At 52.1% G+C, this 19154-nt stretch overlaps 1 protein-coding gene across 2 annotated transcripts; it reads left to right on the top strand.

Annotated features, from left to right (window-relative positions):
* The first annotated feature begins 18 nt into the window (after window positions 1-18).
* Window positions 19-19080, top strand: VPS35 (VPS35 retromer complex component). Of its 2 annotated transcripts, none has more exons than XM_079759600.1 (17): window positions 19-98; window positions 4143-4241; window positions 5407-5503; window positions 5988-6111; window positions 6494-6676; window positions 8152-8365; window positions 9752-9835; window positions 10477-10586; window positions 11401-11497; window positions 11601-11749; window positions 13183-13390; window positions 13681-13836; window positions 14470-14592; window positions 15760-15939; window positions 16348-16587; window positions 17447-17590; window positions 18124-19080. In XM_079759600.1, the coding sequence occupies exons 1-17, from the start codon at window positions 96-98 to the stop codon at window positions 18301-18303; spliced, it is 2391 nt and encodes a 796-aa protein (XP_079615726.1). In that variant the 5' UTR covers window positions 19-95; the 3' UTR covers window positions 18304-19080. The 2 variants fall into 2 exon arrangements, with proteins under 2 accessions (XP_079615726.1, XP_079615727.1); XM_079759601.1 differs by lacking the exon at window positions 19-98 and adding an exon at window positions 2056-2194.
* Window positions 19081-19154: the final 74 nt, after the last annotated feature.

Raw genomic sequence — 19154 nt, forward strand, 5'->3', positions numbered from 1 at the left:
CAGAGAGGGCGGGGCCTGGAGGCCCTGGCGTCACCTGACCGCGGCTGGCTCGGCGCGCGGAGGCTGCTGAGTGCTGCAGGTCCCGGGGAGTCGCCATGGTGAGTGCCGAGGGGCGGCGGGCCCGGGCGGCCCCCCCTCACAGCTCGGGCGCTTGCCCATCGCCCTGGAGCGCTGCGGCGGAGTTGGGGCCCCGCCGCCGGGTCGCGACTCCGACCAGCCTGGCGTGGGCTGCGGGGTGCGGGACAGGCCGGGGAAGGCCGCAGGCGCGGTGGGCGGCGGCTCCCGGTCGCAGCCGAGGCTCCGAGGCGGGCGCTCCCCGGGGGTGTCTCGGCCTGCAGGCACTGGGGTCCGCTGAGGTCCGCGGCCGCCCCTGAATGCAGCCGGCCACCGCCCGAGTGCTGGGGCTGAGCGTCCGGCTGGGCCGGGGGCGTGCGGAGGGCCCGAGGCATCGGGACCCGCCCAGAGGTGACTCCCCGGCCGGCGTCCCACCTTCGTGCCTGGCAGTGTCCGCCGGCCCCACGCCCTCTCTGGTGCAGGAAATACCCACTGGGGGGACCGTAACGGTGCCCTGGCCTTTCCCGGCCTCGTCGCCTCCTGAGCGCGGTGCCTTTCAGCGATTTCTAGGGACTCGCTTACGCGAATTTCCTGGAAGGACGCGTGCTCCCTGATAGCTAGGAACGTGTGGTCCTCGGGCACCTGGCCGTCTCCCCGGTCTCCCCAGTGACGAAATCCAGGCGCTCCCCTCGCTGGGAGCAGGATTCTTGGCGTTGGCGGCGTGGCTGCTGGCCGGTAAACTGGAACTTCCTCAAAATGTGCGCCCTGGTGCCTGGTTCCCACAAAGGCGAGCTGTCACTTGCATTTTATTGGCGTTTCACGGAGTCTGCACGGCTGAGGGATGTGTCTGTGTGGGGGCGCCGTAGGTCAGTTTTGCGCTCTGTGCAGACGGGCCCCTGGACACGGGCTTCCCTTCCCGCTAGTGAGGGCCGCAAAGCAGCATTCAGTGCGGACGCGCACCGCGTTCCTGGGGCCTATTGCTCCGCGAGGTGATGTTGCTTATTCCCCAGACTTGGTTCAGTTGGGAATGGCCGTAAGGACAGTGCAGAAATGTAACGAGGATTGAAAGCCCTTAATTGAGGCTCTCCTGCCATACACCCCCTTCCTGTGTCAGGTGAACGGGTTCAGAGCGGGGAGCCAGACCCACAGTCCTGTGCGTGTGGATTTCATTGGGAGAGAAAACTTGAGTGCTGGTCTAGTCGCTGTCACTGTCTCTGACTCGGGCAGGTCCGTCAGTCTGCTTTGAGCCTTACTTTTGCATTTGAAAACCTGTGCTGCCTGGCCAGTGTGGCTCAGTAGTTGAGCTTTGACCTATGAACCAGGAGGTCACGGTTCCATTCTCGGTTGGATTCTTAGTCAAGGGCACATGCTCAGTTGCAGGCTGGATCCCCAGTGGGGGGCGTGCAGGAGGCAGCCGATCCATGATTCTGTCTCATCACTGATGTTTCTGTCTCTCCCTTTCCCTTCCTCTCTCTCTCAAATCAATAAAAACATTAAAAAGAAAGAAAGAAAGGAAACAAGTGTTGGCCTCTTTGGCTCCTCCCATCCTGGAATTCTAGGATCCAGTTCAGTTCGTCCAGCACCTTGTGTGCCTTGTACATCAGGACTGTGCTCAGCGCTGGAATCGGTCCCTCTCTCACGGAGCTTAGGGGTCTGGAGGGGAGGAAGGTGGGTGGAGCTGGAGGCAGACAGCCCGAGGATGGAGGGCCGAGGATGCTGTGCCGGCACCACGGCTCTGCGGTGGGTCTCGGGGAGAGGCCTGCCTGGGGAGCTGGGAGGGACGCCCGGAAGTACAGTGCGTAGGCAGGTGATGGTCTCCCTCCTGAGTTCCGTGCCCTCCTTGTCCCTGCCCCTGTCCGCCCCCCTTCAGTTGTTCTTTTGTGCCTTACACTTTCAGCAGCTCTTGCATGAACGTGGCGGTGTTCCGTCACCTTGTGAGTGGGTTCTTTTCACTTTGCAGGTGGCTTGGGTTGTGTTGTTAGGGCCCATCTGCAGCCTGTGAGTGGAGAGATTGTCCAGCAGACAGGTGGTGAGGACGAGTGGAGATGATTGGCTGTGTCCACGGGGGAATAATAATGACGGTGACACTTCTGACGTGCTTATTGCGAAGTGCATTTCCTTCATTCTTCATCACAGTGACGTGAGTGTTCCTGTTAGCCCCATTTGATAGGAGGGGAAGTGGAATGGAGAGGGGTTTTGTGATCGCTGAGCTCACAATGACCCTGCTTTTCTCTGCGCCCTACTCCTGTGTAGACTTGGGAGTGCTGTTGTTTTGGATCTCGAGCTAAAAGGGGCCTGATCACCAATGTTAATTTGATCTTGATTCTGTAGTATTTCCATCTTTTCTTTAATAACATAAAACAAACCTTTTAAAAGTGAGCAGTTCAGTGCATTTTAGCACAATGTCATACCACCCCCACCTCTGTCTAGTTGCCAAACATCGTCACCCAGCAGAGACCCTGTGGCACTCCTTCAGCAGTGACTCCCCACTCTCCCTCCTGGTAGCCACCTGCGACCTGTTTCTGGGGTGATTGGCCTGTTCTGGATGTTTCATACACCCGGAATCACGCAACTTATGGGCTTTTGTGTCTGGCTTCTTTCACTTAGCACAAGTTTTCTAGGTTCGCTCCCAGAGTGTGTGTCTATACTGCTTTCCTTTTTACGACGGGATAATACTCTGTTATTGATGTGTACCGTGACTTGTTTATCCATTCATCTGTTGATTCTCTAGTAATGTTTTATTAACTTAAGTATTCTAACATTCTAACACCAGCTCATCCATTCACTCGTTGGACATTTACGAACATCTATTATGTGTCAGGCAGTGTTGGGTCCCAAGGATGTAAAAATGACCATCACTTATAATTAAAACGTGACCCAGTTGTGATTGAGGTGTAAACACAGTGTTTGTGCAACATGGAGAGGATGGGGGTTAATTCTGCTGGACATGTTGTGAGCAGGTTTTTGCTGATGGCAAAGATTACCTAGACATACAGGCAGGTTTACAGCTGTGAGTACGCAAAGCACAGGTGTTATTCTTGTGTTATTATTAATTACTATATTATTTTTTATATTAACAACTGGAAGCCATTTCAGCTCCACCCTGTATTTTGTCCATATCACTGTGGGTCTGGGTTTGAAGTGATGAGCTAGGGACTTGAGGAGAGTATCTTGGCTACTACACGCCAGTCCAGCCAGTTTCTTCCTAGCCGTTTAGTCCCTCGTTGCGTATTGCTTAAGGGGGGTCAGTGTTCCATAAACGACTCCCTGGTCTGATAATAGGCCACAGTGCCGATGAAAAGTGGTCTAGAGAAAGACGCTTTCAGAGGTTCGGGCAGAGTGTGGACCTTCACAAGCGCGGGGTTGGTTGCCTGGCTGGTGTGGCTCAGGGGTTGGCGTCAGTCCATGCTCCAAGAGGGCACTGCTCGATCCCCGGCACGGGCTGCAGGAGGCAGCTATAGATGTTGATGTTTCTCTCTCTCCCTAAAACATCGATAAGGAAAAAGAGTGGCGTTGTTTGATAGCTGCGTTTTGGGTGGGTTCAGAGTGTATCAGCAGCACCTAGGCAGCGTACACTGGCCCTCACGTTTCTTCGAGGCTCTCCTGTTAGGGCAGTGGTCGGCAAAACTGCGGCTCGCAAGCCACATGCGGCTCTTTGGCCCCTTGAGTGTGGCTCTTCCACAAAATACCACGTGCGGGCGCGCACGTACAGTGCGATTGAAACTTCGTGGCCCATGCGCCGAAGTCGGTTTTCGGCTCTCAAAAGAAATTTCAGTCGTTGTCCTGTTGATGTTTGGCTCTGTTGGCTAATGAGTTTGCCGACCACTGTGTTAGGGGAATGCTCAGTCAGTCCTGGAAAGGGAGTACGTTCTCTGCACAGTGCCGCCTCCTCCTCAGTGTCCTGCTGACCTCAGGGCCCGGCACAGCGCTCTGCGCGGTAGCGTCTGACACCGGGGGTGTGTTTGCGAGGTTCCGTGGGGCCGAGCCTTCCGGGAAACCTGGGGAAGGGCCCGGTGAAGCTGTAGGAATAGCTGAGCTGTGAGAAGAGCGTGCGGGTGAGACTCACGGAAGCGTTTCTTGCTTTGCAGCCTACAACACAGCAGTCCCCCCAGGACGAGCAGGAGAAGCTGCTGGATGAGGCTGTTCAGGCTGTCAAGGTGCAGTCCTTCCAGATGAAGAGATGCCTGGTAAGCGGGCGGGCGGGGCGGCACGGTGTGGGGCGGGGCGGGGCGCGGGACGGTCTGCAGGCACCCACAGGTGGTGTGGCCGGTGGTGGACTCGCGTGCTCTCAATGAATTATTCCACTGTGTTCTGTCTTGAAGGCTTTTCTTCTGTTCCGAATGTATTTTTTGTAGACAGTAGCTTAAGAATTATACTTAACGCCTTAACCGGTTTGGCTTAGTGGCTAGAGCGTCGGCCTGTGGACTGAAGGGTCCCGGGTTCGATTCCGGTCAAGGGCATGTACCTTGGTTGCAGGCACATCCCCAGTGGGGAGTGTGCAGGAGGCAGCTGATCGATGTTTCTCTGTCATCGATGTTTCTAACTCTCTATCCCTCTCCCTTCCTCTCTGTAAAAAATCAATAAAATATATTTTAAAAAAGAATTATATTTACACGTATTTACTTCTTTTCAAATTCCAAAAAGAGTTTTAGATAGGGCAGGGGATAATCTGTAGAAACTATGGATTCCTGATTACATGTAAGAAACGGAACCATGTGGGCTGGTTACAAATTGCTGTGATGATGCTGCTGACAGCCCTCTCTTACCACGTCTTACTGTTTCTAAAGCTTAGTAGCAGGCTCTTTTAACCAATGTTGCCTGTTGTATGGCTTTTCTTGCAAACCAGTTGGCACAAAAGAGAGAAGTCTTGGAGTGGGGAGCACGTGTGGGAGTGGGGAGCAGGGGTGGGAATGGGGAGCTCGGGTGCGAGTGGGGAGCACAGGTGGGCGCAGAGTTGCTATGTTCCGTCTCTCTCTGTATGCACCGTGTTTCCGGGTCTAAAAGGATTGTCCTCCGGCTTTTTGAAGGGTCTGGAAGCTGTGGCCGCGCCATTGCCAGGACAGTGTCCTGCCCCCCAAGTGCGGTGTGCCGGCTTCCTGGTCGCCGGGAGCCGAATCTGCGCAGCGGGGCCGCAGCGGCGGGGTTAGGGCTGGAGGTTTGCCGGGCCATGTCGGCTTGCTGAGCCCTGCACCTGCTGGCCACTCTGCATCGCTCCTTTTCAGTAGAGAGAGGGATCGGTTCTGTGTGACGGAAGCTGTTTACGTGTTGTAACAAATACTGGGTGAAGGAGTTCCCTAACTGAGTCCGGGTTTGTTTGAGGCACGCTTCTCATCACTTCTCTCCTGTCTCTAGGACAAAAACAAGCTCATGGACGCTCTGAAACACGCGTCCAACATGCTCGGGGAGCTCCGGACCTCCATGCTGTCGCCCAAGAGCTACTACGAACTCTGTATCCTTTGAGTGGGAGAGGGCTCACTGGGACTCCCCTCCTTCCTGGTCAGGCGCCTTTGCTCCTGCGTTTCCTGGAGTCTGTCATCTTCGCTGTCTTCGCGGACAGCGCTCCCTCTCCAGGCAGAGGTGCTAAGTGACAAGAAGAAATCGGTGTCAGAGGCCCTTTTGAGTCTTCACTACTTCAATGCTGTGTGTTGTGCCTCAGTTTCCAGAGCCTTCCTGAGGGCACCGGGCAGCTGGTTCTTTACTTACAGCTCCGATCCTGTCTGCAGGACCTGCACAGGGAAGGGGTTCTGAGATGTGCCGTTTCAAACCCGCCAGCAGACTGACAGGCAGCCCTTGTTCTGTCTGCTTTGCCCCACCAGACAGACAGCTTTTCAACCCTATTTTCAGATAGCTGCCTGCTGGCCGAATGGCTGCAGCGAGTCCAGGGAGTCGCTCAGCGTGGCCTAGCTCTTTTTGAGCCCTTAACCTACGGAAAGATATGGCTATTTCTGATGAGCTGCACTACTTGGAGGTCTACCTGACGGACGAGTTTGCCAAAGGACGGAAAGTGGCGGATCTCTACGAGCTGGTGCAGTACGCGGGCAACATCATCCCACGGCTGTAAGTCAGGGCACTTGGGGGGGTGTTGCAGAGGATACCGGTAATCGTTTTACTTCTCAGCTAGATTAACGAGGAATTTTGGAAATAGAAAGAAACGGATGTATTTTGTTCACTGTCTTGACTACTAGAAAAGTGAATGTGACGATTATTCCTAATATGTTGAAAGGTGATGGCTATAGGGGTATGTGTGTGTGTGTGTGTGTGTGTGTGTGTGTGTGTAACTTTGGGGTGTCCGCGGCTATATTTTCTATCAATCTATTTTTGTCATCGTGCAGGAGAAAGCCAGGCCCTGCCTTGTGTGCTGGGTGCGTTTGCATTCAGTGTGTCGGTCTGCATGCTCAGATTCCTGACCTGGCCGTGTCCTTTCTTCTCGCCGTCCTAGGTACCTGCTGATCACGGTGGGCGTGGTGTATGTCAAGTCTTTCCCTCAGTCCCGGAAGGACATTCTGAAGGACTTGGTGGAGATGTGCCGTGGGGTGCAGCACCCCCTGCGGGGTCTGTTCCTTCGCAACTACCTGCTTCAGTGCACCAGGAACATCCTGCCGGACGAGGGGGAGCCCGCTGAGTGAGTGCCTTGCTGTCCTCGGGGCGCGTGCTGTGCTCGCCGTAGACACAGACCGTGTGCACAGGGCGCAGAGGCGTGTGCTTAGATCGCTCTGACGCAGCGCCTTCGTGTGTCCTGAGATGGGCATGTGCGGATCTCTGTGCATTACTAGGACCTGCTTTTCTCGTTGACGGGATGGAGAGCATTTTCATTCCATTCGATAGACTTTGAAAAGATGACTTGTTAAATGCGTTCTGTTTTGGGAATTGTACTTATAGTGAAACTAGCGTTCCCGTTGCAGGAAAAATCCTGCAATAGGGTTTCCTGCTGCACTCTACCCCGCCCCGCCTCCGCTCCGCCCTTGTCCCCCGGCCCGCCTTCTCCGCCAGCCCGCCCCGTTCTCCTTCCTTCTCCCCTGGCCCCGCCTCCGCTCCGCCCTTGTCCCCCGGCCCGCCTTCTCCGCCAGCCCGCCCGCTCTCCTTCCTTCTCCCCCGGCCCCGCCTCCGCTCCGCCCTTGTCCCCCGGCCCGCCTTCTCCGCCAGCCCGCCCGCTCTCCTTCCTTCTCTCCCGGCCCCGCCTCCACTCCACCCTTCTCCTCCCCCCCACCCCCGGCTTGCTTGCTTCTCCACAGCTTTGCTCCCTTCAGCATCTCTTGGCTTCTTTCTACGCTGTCTTGATATGCAAATTAGCCGCCATCTTTGTTGGGGTAATTTACATACTCATCCTGATTGGTTGGTGGGCGTGGCTTGGTGTAGCGAAGGTGCGGTCAATTTGCATATTTGTCTATTATAAGGTAGGATAGTGACGCGTGCTTAATGTTTTCCACGAACCATCCAGTTTTCCTGCTGTTCCCTGCATGTCTGTCCGTTTGTACAGTTTATGGGCTGACCTTACCCTAGAACAGAAGTAGTTTTCATGATCTGTGCACACACATTAGATATTAACGCCCAACCAGAACAAATACAGACTTAGCCGTGTAGAGAGGCACATGAGGTTATTTGCTTTATTATGATTCTACTCCCAGTTTTGAAGATTAATTAAGCAATCGGTAAAAAGGGTTTGAAAACTAAGTTCCCCATCTTAGGAGGTGTAAAAACAGGCAGGAAATACATGATCTCTTCCCTCCTCGCCAAGCTTACCTTCCAATTGAAACCTAAACTGTTTAACAATTCAGTGATGTAGTTACCAGTACGTTATGTCAGTGTTTTAGGCTTTTGAACTAATGGAGCTGTCGGAACAGCAGGTCTGGTTGGTGCGGGGAAGGCGCGGGGGAAGTGTTCTGTCCCGTTAACAACTGATGTGCTGGGTCCTCTCCCTGGCATTTCCCCTGGAGTTCGTTCCCCTGGAAATTGAACGCTGAGCTGTGAGGTTGGAAGCCTTTGACAAAGCCCGGAGCATTAGAGGGAGGCGGAGGAGATGCACGAAGGGGAGGTGGCGGTGAGTTTGTCCTGTGATGTGGACCCTGTGTGTGAAGGTCTCCCACTGTCTCCTTGCAGTGAAGAAACGACGGGCGACATCAGTGATTCCATGGATTTTGTACTCCTCAACTTTGCAGAAATGAACAAGCTGTGGGTGCGAATGCAGCATCAGGGCCACAGCCGAGACAGGGAGAAGCGAGAGCGGGAGAGGCAGGAGCTGCGGATCCTGGTGGGGACCAACCTGGTGCGCCTCAGTCAGCTGGAAGGCGTCAACGTGGAGCGTTACAAGCAGGTGTCTTTTTTCACTTGTCACCTCTTCTCGTGTCCGGCGGTGTCCCCGGAGTCTGATTTTAAACAGAGAGATATTTTTGTTAAATGACATCAAAGAAGACTTAAATAAACCGAAAGATACGTGTTGAGTTTGTGTTTGTGGAGTGGAAGGTTGAATATTACCAGTTTCTCTTTTTGAATTGCGATGAACTGTATTTTGCTGGAGATTTACTCTAAAGCTACGTAAGATAATGTGGTTTGGTGAAAGGGATAAACCCCTAAGTGTGGAGGAGAGTAAAGCAGGGAGCCACAGACATTTTCTGTGAAGCATCGGAGAGTAAATACTGTTCACTCTGCCGTCTGGAACTGCGGTGCCCCTGGGTGTCATGCTGAAGCCGGCACAGACGGGCAGTGGCAACTTACAGGTTAGCGAGGCTGTGACCCCTGGAGTCAGAAATCCGGAATAGACCACAGACATATAATCGACTATTTATAAAGGCACAGAAACAGCCTTTACAACAGATGGTTCTGGAATATGGACTTCTGTATGCAGACAAAACCCCTGACCTGTGACCCAGCCTCATACCACATAAAAAAACTAAAAAATGGGCCAGAGACCTAAAACTAAAATCTATTAAAAAATTTTAGAAGAAAACATAAAAGAAATCTCTATAACCTTGGATTAGACAGAGATTTCTTTTTTAAAAAAATATACATATTTTATTGATTTTGTACAGAGAGGAAGGGAGAGGGATAGAGAGCTAGAAACATCGATGTGAGAGAAACATCAATCAGCTGCCTCCTGCATACCCCCTACTGGGGATGTGCCTGCAACCAAGGTACATGCTCTTGACCGGAATCGAACCTGGGATCCTTGAGTCCGCAGGCTGACGCTCTATCCACTGAGCCAAATGGTTAGGGCAGACAGAGATTTCTTAGGACTTAAAAAGCATAAACCATAAAAGATAAAAGATTAATGAAATGGACTTCATCCCAAATGAATTTTACTAAATAGAAACACGATTTTTAATTTAATAATTCTTTGTAAAAATTTTTAAAAATATATTTTTATTGATTTCAGAGAGGAAGGGAGAGGAGAGAGAGATAGAAACATCATTGATGAGAGAAAATTATTGATTGGCTGCCTCTTGCACGCCCCTGACTAGGGATTGAGCCCACAACCCGGGCATGTGCCCTGACCAGGAATCTTAACTGTGACCTCCTGGTTCAGAGGTTGATGCTCAACCACTGAGCCACGCCAGCTGGGCTATAAAATTTTAATCTAGAAATGAAGCAAGGATGAGAAAAGTCTAAAATATGGTTTTTAAATTAATACTCCAAGTGTGTTTCTAGAGAGGTGACTTAAGATTTCGAAAATCATCTTTTAACTTTCTTTTCTCTCTCTCAGATCGTCTTGACCGGCATATTGGAGCAAGTCGTGAATTGTCGGGATGCTTTGGCTCAAGAATACCTCATGGAGTGTATTATCCAGGTACTTCATTTATGCTTTTTAAAGATTTTTTAAAAAATATATTTTTATTGATTTCAGAGAGGAAAGAAGAGGGAGCGAGAGATAGAAACATCCATGATGAGAGAGAATCATGGATGGGCTGCCTCCTGTAAGACCCCATTGGGGATAGAGCCCACAACCCAGGCATGTGCCCTTGACCAGAATTGAACCTGGGACCTTTCAGTTAGCAGGCCGATGCTCTATCCACTGAGCAAAATGGGCCAGGGCAATTTATGTTTTTTAAACAACTCACTTTATAGTTCATTAATTTTCATTTTTTTAAAAAAAAAAACTCTTGACAGAGGAGAAATGAGCTTTGCTGAATAAAGAATTCCTTTCTCCTACTGCTAACTCGTGGTCTTTGTGTTTTCTCCCCCAAGTGTCAGAAAGCGTAACCTCCCTGTTCTCCAGGTCTCATTAGTTGCAGCATAATTGTGGGTGAACTGTGGTTAGTGGACTAGTCTGTCTGGGCTTATGTGTGGAGAGGCTTAATGTATTTTAATTTAGTTCTCGAGATTGAAGCGATCTCTCTCACAAGTTCGAACTTTGAATACCGCGAGCAAGTCAGGAAGCTAATGTGAACTGTGTTTATTTGTACCAGTCAGCTCTGATTTGGTTTTCAGGTTTTCCCTGATGAGTTCCACCTTCAGACCTTGAACCCTTTTCTCCGGGCCTGCGCGGAGTTACACCAGAATGTGAATGTGAAGAACATCATCATCGCTCTGATCGACAGGTAAGAGCTTCCGGTGCCTGAGGGCGAACGTGCTGAGCTCGAATAACAATACGAGGCGCCATCCTGCGTTATTCCCGCTCCTTCGTTATTACAGCAGTGCCTTATACGTAAGTACACGTTTAGTTGTGTAAGCGTCAGTACCTACTAGTGCTCGCCTCACTTAGGCAGGAAAGAGGTTTCGCATTTAATTGTGCAGGAAGCATGAGATAACATACATATATAGAAATATCTTCTTATTGATTTCAGAGAGGAAGGGAGAGGGAGAGAGAGATAGAAACATCAATAATGACAGAGAAAGGAAAAAAAAAATAATGACAGAGAGTCATTGGTCGACTGCCTTCTGCACGCCCTCCGCTGGGGATGGAGCCCTTAACCTGGGCCTGTGCCCTGACCAGGAATCTAACCGTGACCTCCTGGTTCACAGGTCGATACTCAACCACTGAGCCACGTGGGCTGGGCTAAAGATTGTTCTTTATAATCATTCTGTTGAATACATCTGTCACCTTAATGCATTTCCATCCATATCTGCTTAAGTAGGCATCAAAGAATTTGGCAGAATTGGCCTGTTGAGAACCCATTTCTGTGTGGTACTAAGTTTGGGATGAAGTGGGAATGCAGGGAAGTAGGGCTTCACTGGAAAACTGTTTAGTTAAAAGCGAATTGAAGTGATCGGCTGCATCCCACGTCCTTTTAAAGCCCTTTTTGCTCTAGGAGAAAGACACCGGTAGGAAATAGGGAAGGCGTGAGGAGTGACGTGTCATCTGAGACCCCCCCGCCCCACTCCCTGCCCTAAACAAGGCTGTTCTGCCCGCAGGTTAGCGTTGTTTGCGCACCGCGAGGACGGGCCTGGCATCCCCGCAGACATCAAGCTCTTCGACATCTTCTCCCAGCAGGTGGCCACCGTGATCCAGGTGGGTCTGGGTCTGGCGTTGCCCCGTTCCCCACTGAGCCTGTCAGCCGGGAGGGCCTTTGTAACTAACTGTTTGGATGAATCCCGTGCTTTCTCTATCGCAGTCTAGACAGGACATGCCTTCGGAGGATGTTGTGTCTTTACAAGTCTCGCTCATCAACCTCGCTATGAAGTGCTACCCGGACCGCGTGGACTATGTCGACAAAGTTCTAGAGACAACAGTGGAGATATTTAATAAGCTCAACCTGGAACAGTAAGTCAGTTACACTCTTTTGTAAAAGCCTCAGGAGGCACGTTTTGTCGCAGGTTTGTTTTTCTTTCTCTGTCCTTTCCGAAGGGTTAGCATCTGTCTTGTGCCAAGCATTTGGTCCAATGACATGTTTGGTGCTGATCAGGGCAGGGAGTGGGACTGAGGATGTGGCTGTGTGCGCTGGTCAGGTGGTGGCTCATGGAGCGTAAGCAGCTTCCGGGACCGTGTCTCCAGTTCAGGCCCCTCTGTATAACGAACGAGTTCGTTCTTAACCCCGGGAGACTCTTTGTGCCCAGCAGCAGCTCCCTGAGAAGGAAGGGGTTCTGAGCAGATGAGTAGGTTGGGAAAAGTAGGGGCGTGCGTGATGTCAGGTGTGGAAGTTAAGGTGGTTTGGATCCCCTGTTTTGAGCTTAGATGCCATCAAGGAGAGAATACTCTGAGCGGCCTTAGCGGAGCTCTCCCAGGCCTGCGGCACCCTCTAGTGGCCACTGTGTGCACTTCCGAGCCCTTTGTCTTTCTCAGCGTTCCCTTCCTGTCCTGCCCTCCTCTGCTGCTGAGGTGGGTCCAGCTGGCCCTTATCCTATATCACTGTTCCACCTCATGCCATCGCCCTCCTTCCACCTCCAGGGGTCTCCCTTCACCTCCAGGGGTCTCCCTTTGCCTCCAGGGGTCTCCCTTCACCTCCAGGGGTCTCCCTTTGCCTCCAGGGGACTCCCTTCTCCTCCAGGGGACTCCCTTCGCCTCCAGGGGCTCGCTGCACCAGGAGGGTTGCTTTTTCTTGTACCTCTTCCCGGCCCCTCTTCCCTTGGGTCTGTACCATTTTTGTATGACCCGAAAAGCATTTCAGATCTTGAGTGATGTCTCTGTATCTTCCCTTACTAAGTGAATTTTAAAGTAAAGTTAGATAAAATAAAGAATTAGAAATCTCGATCTCTAAAATTCTCTAAACGGTCGCTGCCCCTCAGTCTCCACAGAAGCTCCACGGGCTGCTGCCTGAAACCCAGCCACTTGTCCTGAGTCCCCGCCGTCTGATACAGAAGCGGGAGTTGGTGTTCCTCCTGTTTGGTGGACTTGCTAGTTTGGCCTGTTTTTTCTCCCTACTTACCTTTGTCGTGCTTAAACAGTACTTATTGGCCACCCCGGGAACCGAGCCACCGCTTAAACCCTTCCCTTAGAAATAGCGAATTCCAGACAGTCATTTTGCCTCCAGCTCCACAGCCTGGCATTATTGAATCACATTGTTGTCACTAGGCCATTAGTAGGTGAAGACACGTGTCAGGATGGGCATCCCGGAAGGAGGGCACTGGCGTAGGGGCGGGTGGCCCCCGGGGCCGGTTCCTTTCTGTGTAAATGAGAGGTGCAGATGGTCGTGCACCCAGCGCCGCCTGTGTGCGGGAGCTGGTTCTGCGCAGTAAAGGCTGCCCTGCCTTTCGCAGCATCGCCACCAGCAGCGCCGTCTCCAAGGAGCTCACCAGGCTCCTGAAGATCCCCGTGGACGCCTACAGCAACGTCCTGACCGTCCTGAAGCTGAGGCACTTCCACCCGCTCTTCGAGTACTTCGACTACGAGTCCAGGAAGAGCATGAGCTGCTACGTGCTCAGCAATGTCCTGGATTACAACACGGAGATTGTTTCTCAGGACCAGGTAAGCGGGCACCAGAGACATGCTGTGGTTGTAAGTGGCTGCTCGTGTTAGTTACGGAAGTGGAGATGCATGAGGAAGAGACGAGCAGCTGTGACCTCCCCAGGAAGGGAGCCCGTGCTGACTGACATCTGCCGCATGTCTCTGCAGACGAGGCGGGGGTGCTGCCTGCGCATCCTTGTTTCTAGGACGAATTGTATTGTGGGTACTGCTGGGGGACTGCCCACTGGAAACCCTTGACAGCGGCTTTTTCTGCCGATGGCTTCACCCGGGGGTCTCTGTCTCATATACAGGTGGACTCCATAATGAACCTCGTCTCCACGTTGATCCAGGATCAGCCCGATCAGCCTGCGGAAGACCCTGACCCCGAGGACTTTGCCGACGAGCAGAGCCTCGTGGGCAGGTTCATCCACCTCCTGCGGTCTGAGGACCCCGACCAGCAGTACCTGGTAGGAGTTAGCTCTTCCTGCGCCCTGCGCGCCCCGGGGAAGCAGGCACAGACGTGGCCCATGGGCTCATGCAGCCGGGCCGTAGGAGGGTTTGAATGAATGGCGGCTGATAAAGAGATGAAGTGGAGTCCATAGATTTTCCTCTTCTGATAAACATAATTGTTTGTAGTGTTCTGGAGCTCTGTTCCTTTTGAAACTTCTTAAGAACCGCAGAAAAGCCATCTTCCCTAGTTGGGTGTCTAGGAATCATTCCACGTTCATATCCTTTTAACTGTTGCTTTAAAGTATAAGCAGCAATCCTGTATTCAAGGTTTGCAAGTGTAAGTTGTGCTTGCCACGTTGGAAATGGAATGGAGTCTGTCCTTAGCGCGCTCTGCCAGCAGTGCGCTTTGTGCACGTGCTCAGGGAAACATGTTCAAGCCCCTCTCTGCCCTGACGGGGTGGGCCTGCAGCCTCTCTGAGCCCCGTTTGCGAGATGGGTTTTGTGTGTGTCGGGTGACATGCCTGGGAGGTCAGAGGTGTGCCGTGCCCGCGACGGGGCTGGCGGCAGTGCGAGGTGCAGCGCCGCCTCTGATTGGATGATGGTTAGTCACGGTGCAGAGAAGACTGATGGCTTTTCGGGTTTTTTGTCAGATTTTAAACACGGCACGGAAACACTTTGGAGCTGGCGGGAACCAGCGGATCCGCTTCACGCTGCCGCCCCTGGTGTTCGCGGCCTACCAGCTGGCCTTCCGCTACAAGCAGAACTCTAAAGTGGTAGGTGTGCTTCTTAGTATGCCGTGCTCTCTCCCTTCCCTCCCTCCGTGTGCACTTAGTGTGTTTCTATAGAAACATCCACTGCACAAGCAGACGGTGGCTCTCGTTCCCCTGCGTCCCGCAGTGATGCTGGCAGATCAGACACTGGCCGAGGGCTCGGAAATGAGGGCTCAGCCCGGTTAAGTGTGTGCTCGGAGCTGCCCCATGTCGGAAGCTCCCTGGTGAGACATAAACCCCAGTGTCGGTGGCTCTCGTTCCTCTGCGTCCCGCAGTGATGTTGGCAGATCAGACACGCTGAGTCCTACACAGCTGCCTCAGTCTGCAGTCGGACAGAGCGGCTGCACTGCCCAGGCTCCGCAGTGTAGCTGCCACACGGGCAGGGCTGCAGGGCACGTGGGTGGGGCAGCTCTGCCGTGGGAGGCCGGTGCCTGTCCCCTCTCTACGAGCCCCCATTCAGGCATCTTGGGGTTGGACCCATTGTGGGTTTTTGTTTGTTTGCTTTTTAATTTTTTCAATTTTTATTTTTAAAATACATTTTTACTAATTTCAGAGAGGGAGGGAGAGAGAGATAGGAACATCAATGATGAGAGAGAATCATTGATCGGCTACCTCCTGCACACCCCCTACTGGGGATTGAGCCCACGTCATAGGCATGAGCCCTTGACGGGAATTGAACCCAGGACCCTTCAGTCCACAGGCTGATAGGGCTGGACCCATCATTTATGAGCTGCTGTAAAGTAGAAAGGACTGTATACAAGGTCCCCATCACGTTATATTTGCAAAGAAGAAAAAAAGGAAGACCTTTACACACAGTGTTATCAGGGATTATTGCTGGTGATAGATTTAGGGATGGTTTTAATTTTTACAAATATTTTTTTGTTTCATTTTTTTCTAATTTTGTCCAAATTTGGAATGTGTTGCTTTTCTGTTGAGAGAGAACAGATGCCTAGTATTTAAAGAGTGCACAGTGAGCTAAAAGGGCGGCGTGAGAAGACTCCTGCCGAGTCCCTGTGTGCTTGGTGAGAGAGAGAACAGGACTGCCGCCGCTTCTGTGTGTCCTGTGGAGGTTTGCGTACAATGAGTGTCCTTGAGCACGCTCCCCGGACCTGCCGGTGACCAACCACGCTCCCGGACCTGCCTGTAAGCAGCCACGGCTTCTTGTTGCAGGATGACAAGTGGGAAAAGAAGTGCCAGAAGATCTTCTCATTCGCTCACCAGACCATCAGCGCGCTGATCAAGGCCGAGCTGGCGGAGCTGCCCCTCCGGCTGTTCCTGCAGGGCGCCCTTGCGGCCGGCGAGATTGGCTTTGAGAACCACGAGACAGTAGCCTATGAGTTCATGTCCCAGGTGAAGACCTGTCCCCTTCTGGGCTCAGTCGCCTGGGGGTGGTGCGGGGCTGCACCCTCCTTCCCACCGGCTTGGGACTCTTAGTGCTGTGGCCACAGGGACTGTTTGGAGATGGGAAACCCATCAGTTACGGGTGCTGGTGAGACTCAGGGTTCCCAAGGGGTCCTGGCAAAACTTCCTTGGAGAAAGTCCTTTGTTCCTTCGGTTGGGGAGGCCTGGGTTAAGCAAAAGCTAAGACCGGCTTCCTGCTGCAGCTGGTCAGCATCCTCGCTGCCTCCTGCCTCTCTCCCGGGCCACACGCGCTCACCCGAAGCCTGTGGAAGGCCTCCCGGTGGGGTGTGGTGGGAACTGCTTGGGAAATGCCTGCGGGCATGGCTGGTACCTACAGGCCCCTGCTCTGCCCGCCAGGCGTTCTCTCTGTACGAGGATGAGATCAGTGACTCCAAAGCCCAGCTGGCGGCCATCACGCTGATCATCGGCACGTTCGAGAGGATGAAGTGCTTCGGCGAGGAGAACCACGAGCCGCTGAGGACGCAGTGCGCGCTCGCCGCCTCCAAGCTCCTGAAGAAGCCGGACCAGGGCCGAGCCGTGAGCACCTGCGCCCATCTCTTCTGGTCTGGCAGGAACACCGACAAAAACGGGGAGGAGGTGAGGCGCGCCTGGGCCCGCTGCGGGAGGGAGCGCGGGTGGCGGGCTGTGCCTGGAGGCGAGGCGCTGGAGTGCCAGGAAACCGCACCGAAATACTGCTTCTGTAAAGAAACGGAAAGGAAAGGAATGTATGGAGTTACATCCTGCAGGACCCCTCCACTTAGAGACTCTTGTAACAGCGAGCTGATGCTGCTGCCTTTAGCAGACACCCACCCGTACCCAGGCCCGCCTGCTCAGTGCGGGGCTGGCTGCCTCCGCAGACTGCGTCTTGCACACAGTGGCGCCATTTCCCGCGGCACGTGGCCACTCGTGTCTGTCATAGTCGCTGGTGCTCACCGTGTGTCAGGCTTGTTCCTGATCGTTACACTTGGTGGTGTGACCTGTGCTCTTGGTGTCGCTGCTGTCATGTCTGGGTGTCCTGCCCTGCACCGTTTAGATGGGGACCGTGATTGCTGTCTGCTCTGACTGCTCCGCCCACCAGCTATCCTCGTCTCCCTCCCGCGCCTCGGCTTCCTCTCACACAGTTAGTGGGCTGCTGTGGAGGCTGAACGCAGCTCATTCACGCACAGGAAACCACAGAATGTGTGTGGCTTGTTTTACCGCAACGCTCGCTTTATTGTCGTGGTCTGGAACCTAGCCCACAATGTCTCCGAGTATGCTGTATGTAAATATAAAATATAAATATGCAAAACAAGTAACCTGTTTGCTTTAAAATGTAGCTGCGTGCTTTAGAAAAGGAAGATTAGATTCCTTTTGTCCTTTAAAACATGAGCGAGGCGCCGTAGAGTTGTGTGTATGTCCCTGTGTGGCTGGACATTCGTGAAACATTCATCTCGTTAACTGCCCCCACTTCCTTCAGCTGCATGGAGGCAAGAGGGTCATGGAGTGCCTGAAGAAAGCCCTGAAGATAGCGAACCAGTGCATGGACCCCTCGCTGCAGGTGCAGCTCTTCATAGAGATTCTCAACAGATACATCTACTTCTATGAGAAGGAGAACGATGCGGTGAGTGACCTCCGGCCCCTCCTGCTCTCAGGTTGGTGCATGCGCAGTTTACCGTCCTGACACAGTCGTCTTTGTTTACAAGGCTCAGGGTTGGGAGAGTCCACCTCCTGGTCTCTGAGTCTCCAAAACCCTGCTCTGTCCATGTGGGCGCATCTCGTTTGCTTAGGAATGTTTTATAAAAACAGCCACTGTCTGTCTAAAACACGAAACAACTTACCTAGGAGGCTGACTTGTCATCACGTACAAGTTTAGAATGATTCCTGAAGAAGGAATGAGGATTTGTAGTTAAATACTATTTTGCTGTTGTTCTCTTACTGGTTCATGAGGCTCTGTATTTTTTAATATCCCCCTTTTTTTATGACTAGCCAATAATTGTAGCTTAAACAGGAACCCTGCTCTCATCTCTTTTTATTTTCATGATTACTCTGGTAATTGGTGAGAGTAACACGAGCTCCTCAAAATGTTTTCATTAAATTACCTTTGACCCTTTGTGGTGCATGCTGGGTCGTGAGCTTGTGCACATTGTTTTGTAGGTCACAATTCAGGTTTTGAACCAGCTTATCCAGAAGATCCGAGAAGACCTCCCCAATCTCGAGTCCAGTGAAGAAACGGAGCAGATTAACAAGCATTTCCACAACACGCTGGAGCATCTGCGCCTGAGGCGCGAGTCCCCGGAGTCAGAGGGGCCCATTTACGAAGGCCTCGTCCTGTGAAGGGAGCGGGCCCTGCTCCTCCCAGCACAGCCAGAGGGTGTAGTCCGTAGGCCGCCCTCCCATAGATTGTGCCTTCAGAAAAGCTGAGGTAGGCCTCCCGTCTCTTACCTGTGATGTGTTTGACCCAGCACCTCCGACACTCACCTTCAAGACCTTAATAAAGTTATTCACTTCATAAGTGTTCAGGTCGACTGATCACCCAAGTGGCATGGTTGATTTGCTATTTAAAATTATCGTGATTTGTAAAAAAAACAAAACAAAAGTATTTAGAAACCACTCTCGCGGCTACTGATGAAGCTCTCCTTCCTCCCTCCCCGACCTGTTCCATGTTGGCTGTGTCATTTCCTCATTACTGGGAGCACTAACCCGGCCGGAAGTCTGTCTCTTTGTTCGCTAGTCCAATGTGAGGTTAATCTAGACGAAAGGAATACTGTATGTGAAATTCAGCTGGCTCCTCCCTGCGTGCAAGGTGAGGCCCTGCATAATATTTTCCCTAAAACTAGAACATATTAATGCATGTTTGAGGATCTACAGCACCATGGTCAAAACCAGAAGCTATATTTTACATATTTGGGCTCGGCCAGCCATTAAGAACCTATGTTGTTCTCTTGACATATTTATCAAAATAATTTTGTTCTAAATAGTATAAAATAGAAAATTTGTGATCTATGTAATTTATGTATAACCTTCAATGTAAATTTAGGGGGAAATGCATCAGACCATTATCACGATTTTTTTTTTTTTGCACCAGTGAGAATAAAGTTGCTATTAACAGTCTGGACTCTTCTTTTCATACTGACTCATAAAGGAACTAGCAGGTGCCTGTGGAGTGGAGGTGCTTTTCTTGTGCA

The sequence above is a fragment of the Cnephaeus nilssonii genome (genome assembly GCF_951640355.1).
Source record: "Cnephaeus nilssonii genome assembly, chromosome: 20".
NCBI classification, from domain to species: Eukaryota; Metazoa; Chordata; class Mammalia; order Chiroptera; family Vespertilionidae; genus Cnephaeus; species Cnephaeus nilssonii.

Coding starts and splice junctions, on each gene's coding strand:
- VPS35 (XM_079759600.1), top strand. Junction 4,242..5,406: donor TCCAGATGAAGAGATGCCTG/GTAAGCGGGCGG, acceptor TCCTGTCTCTAG/GACAAAAACAAGCTCATGGA. Junction 17,591..18,123: donor ATGAGAAGGAGAACGATGCG/GTGAGTGACCTC, acceptor ATTGTTTTGTAG/GTCACAATTCAGGTTTTGAA.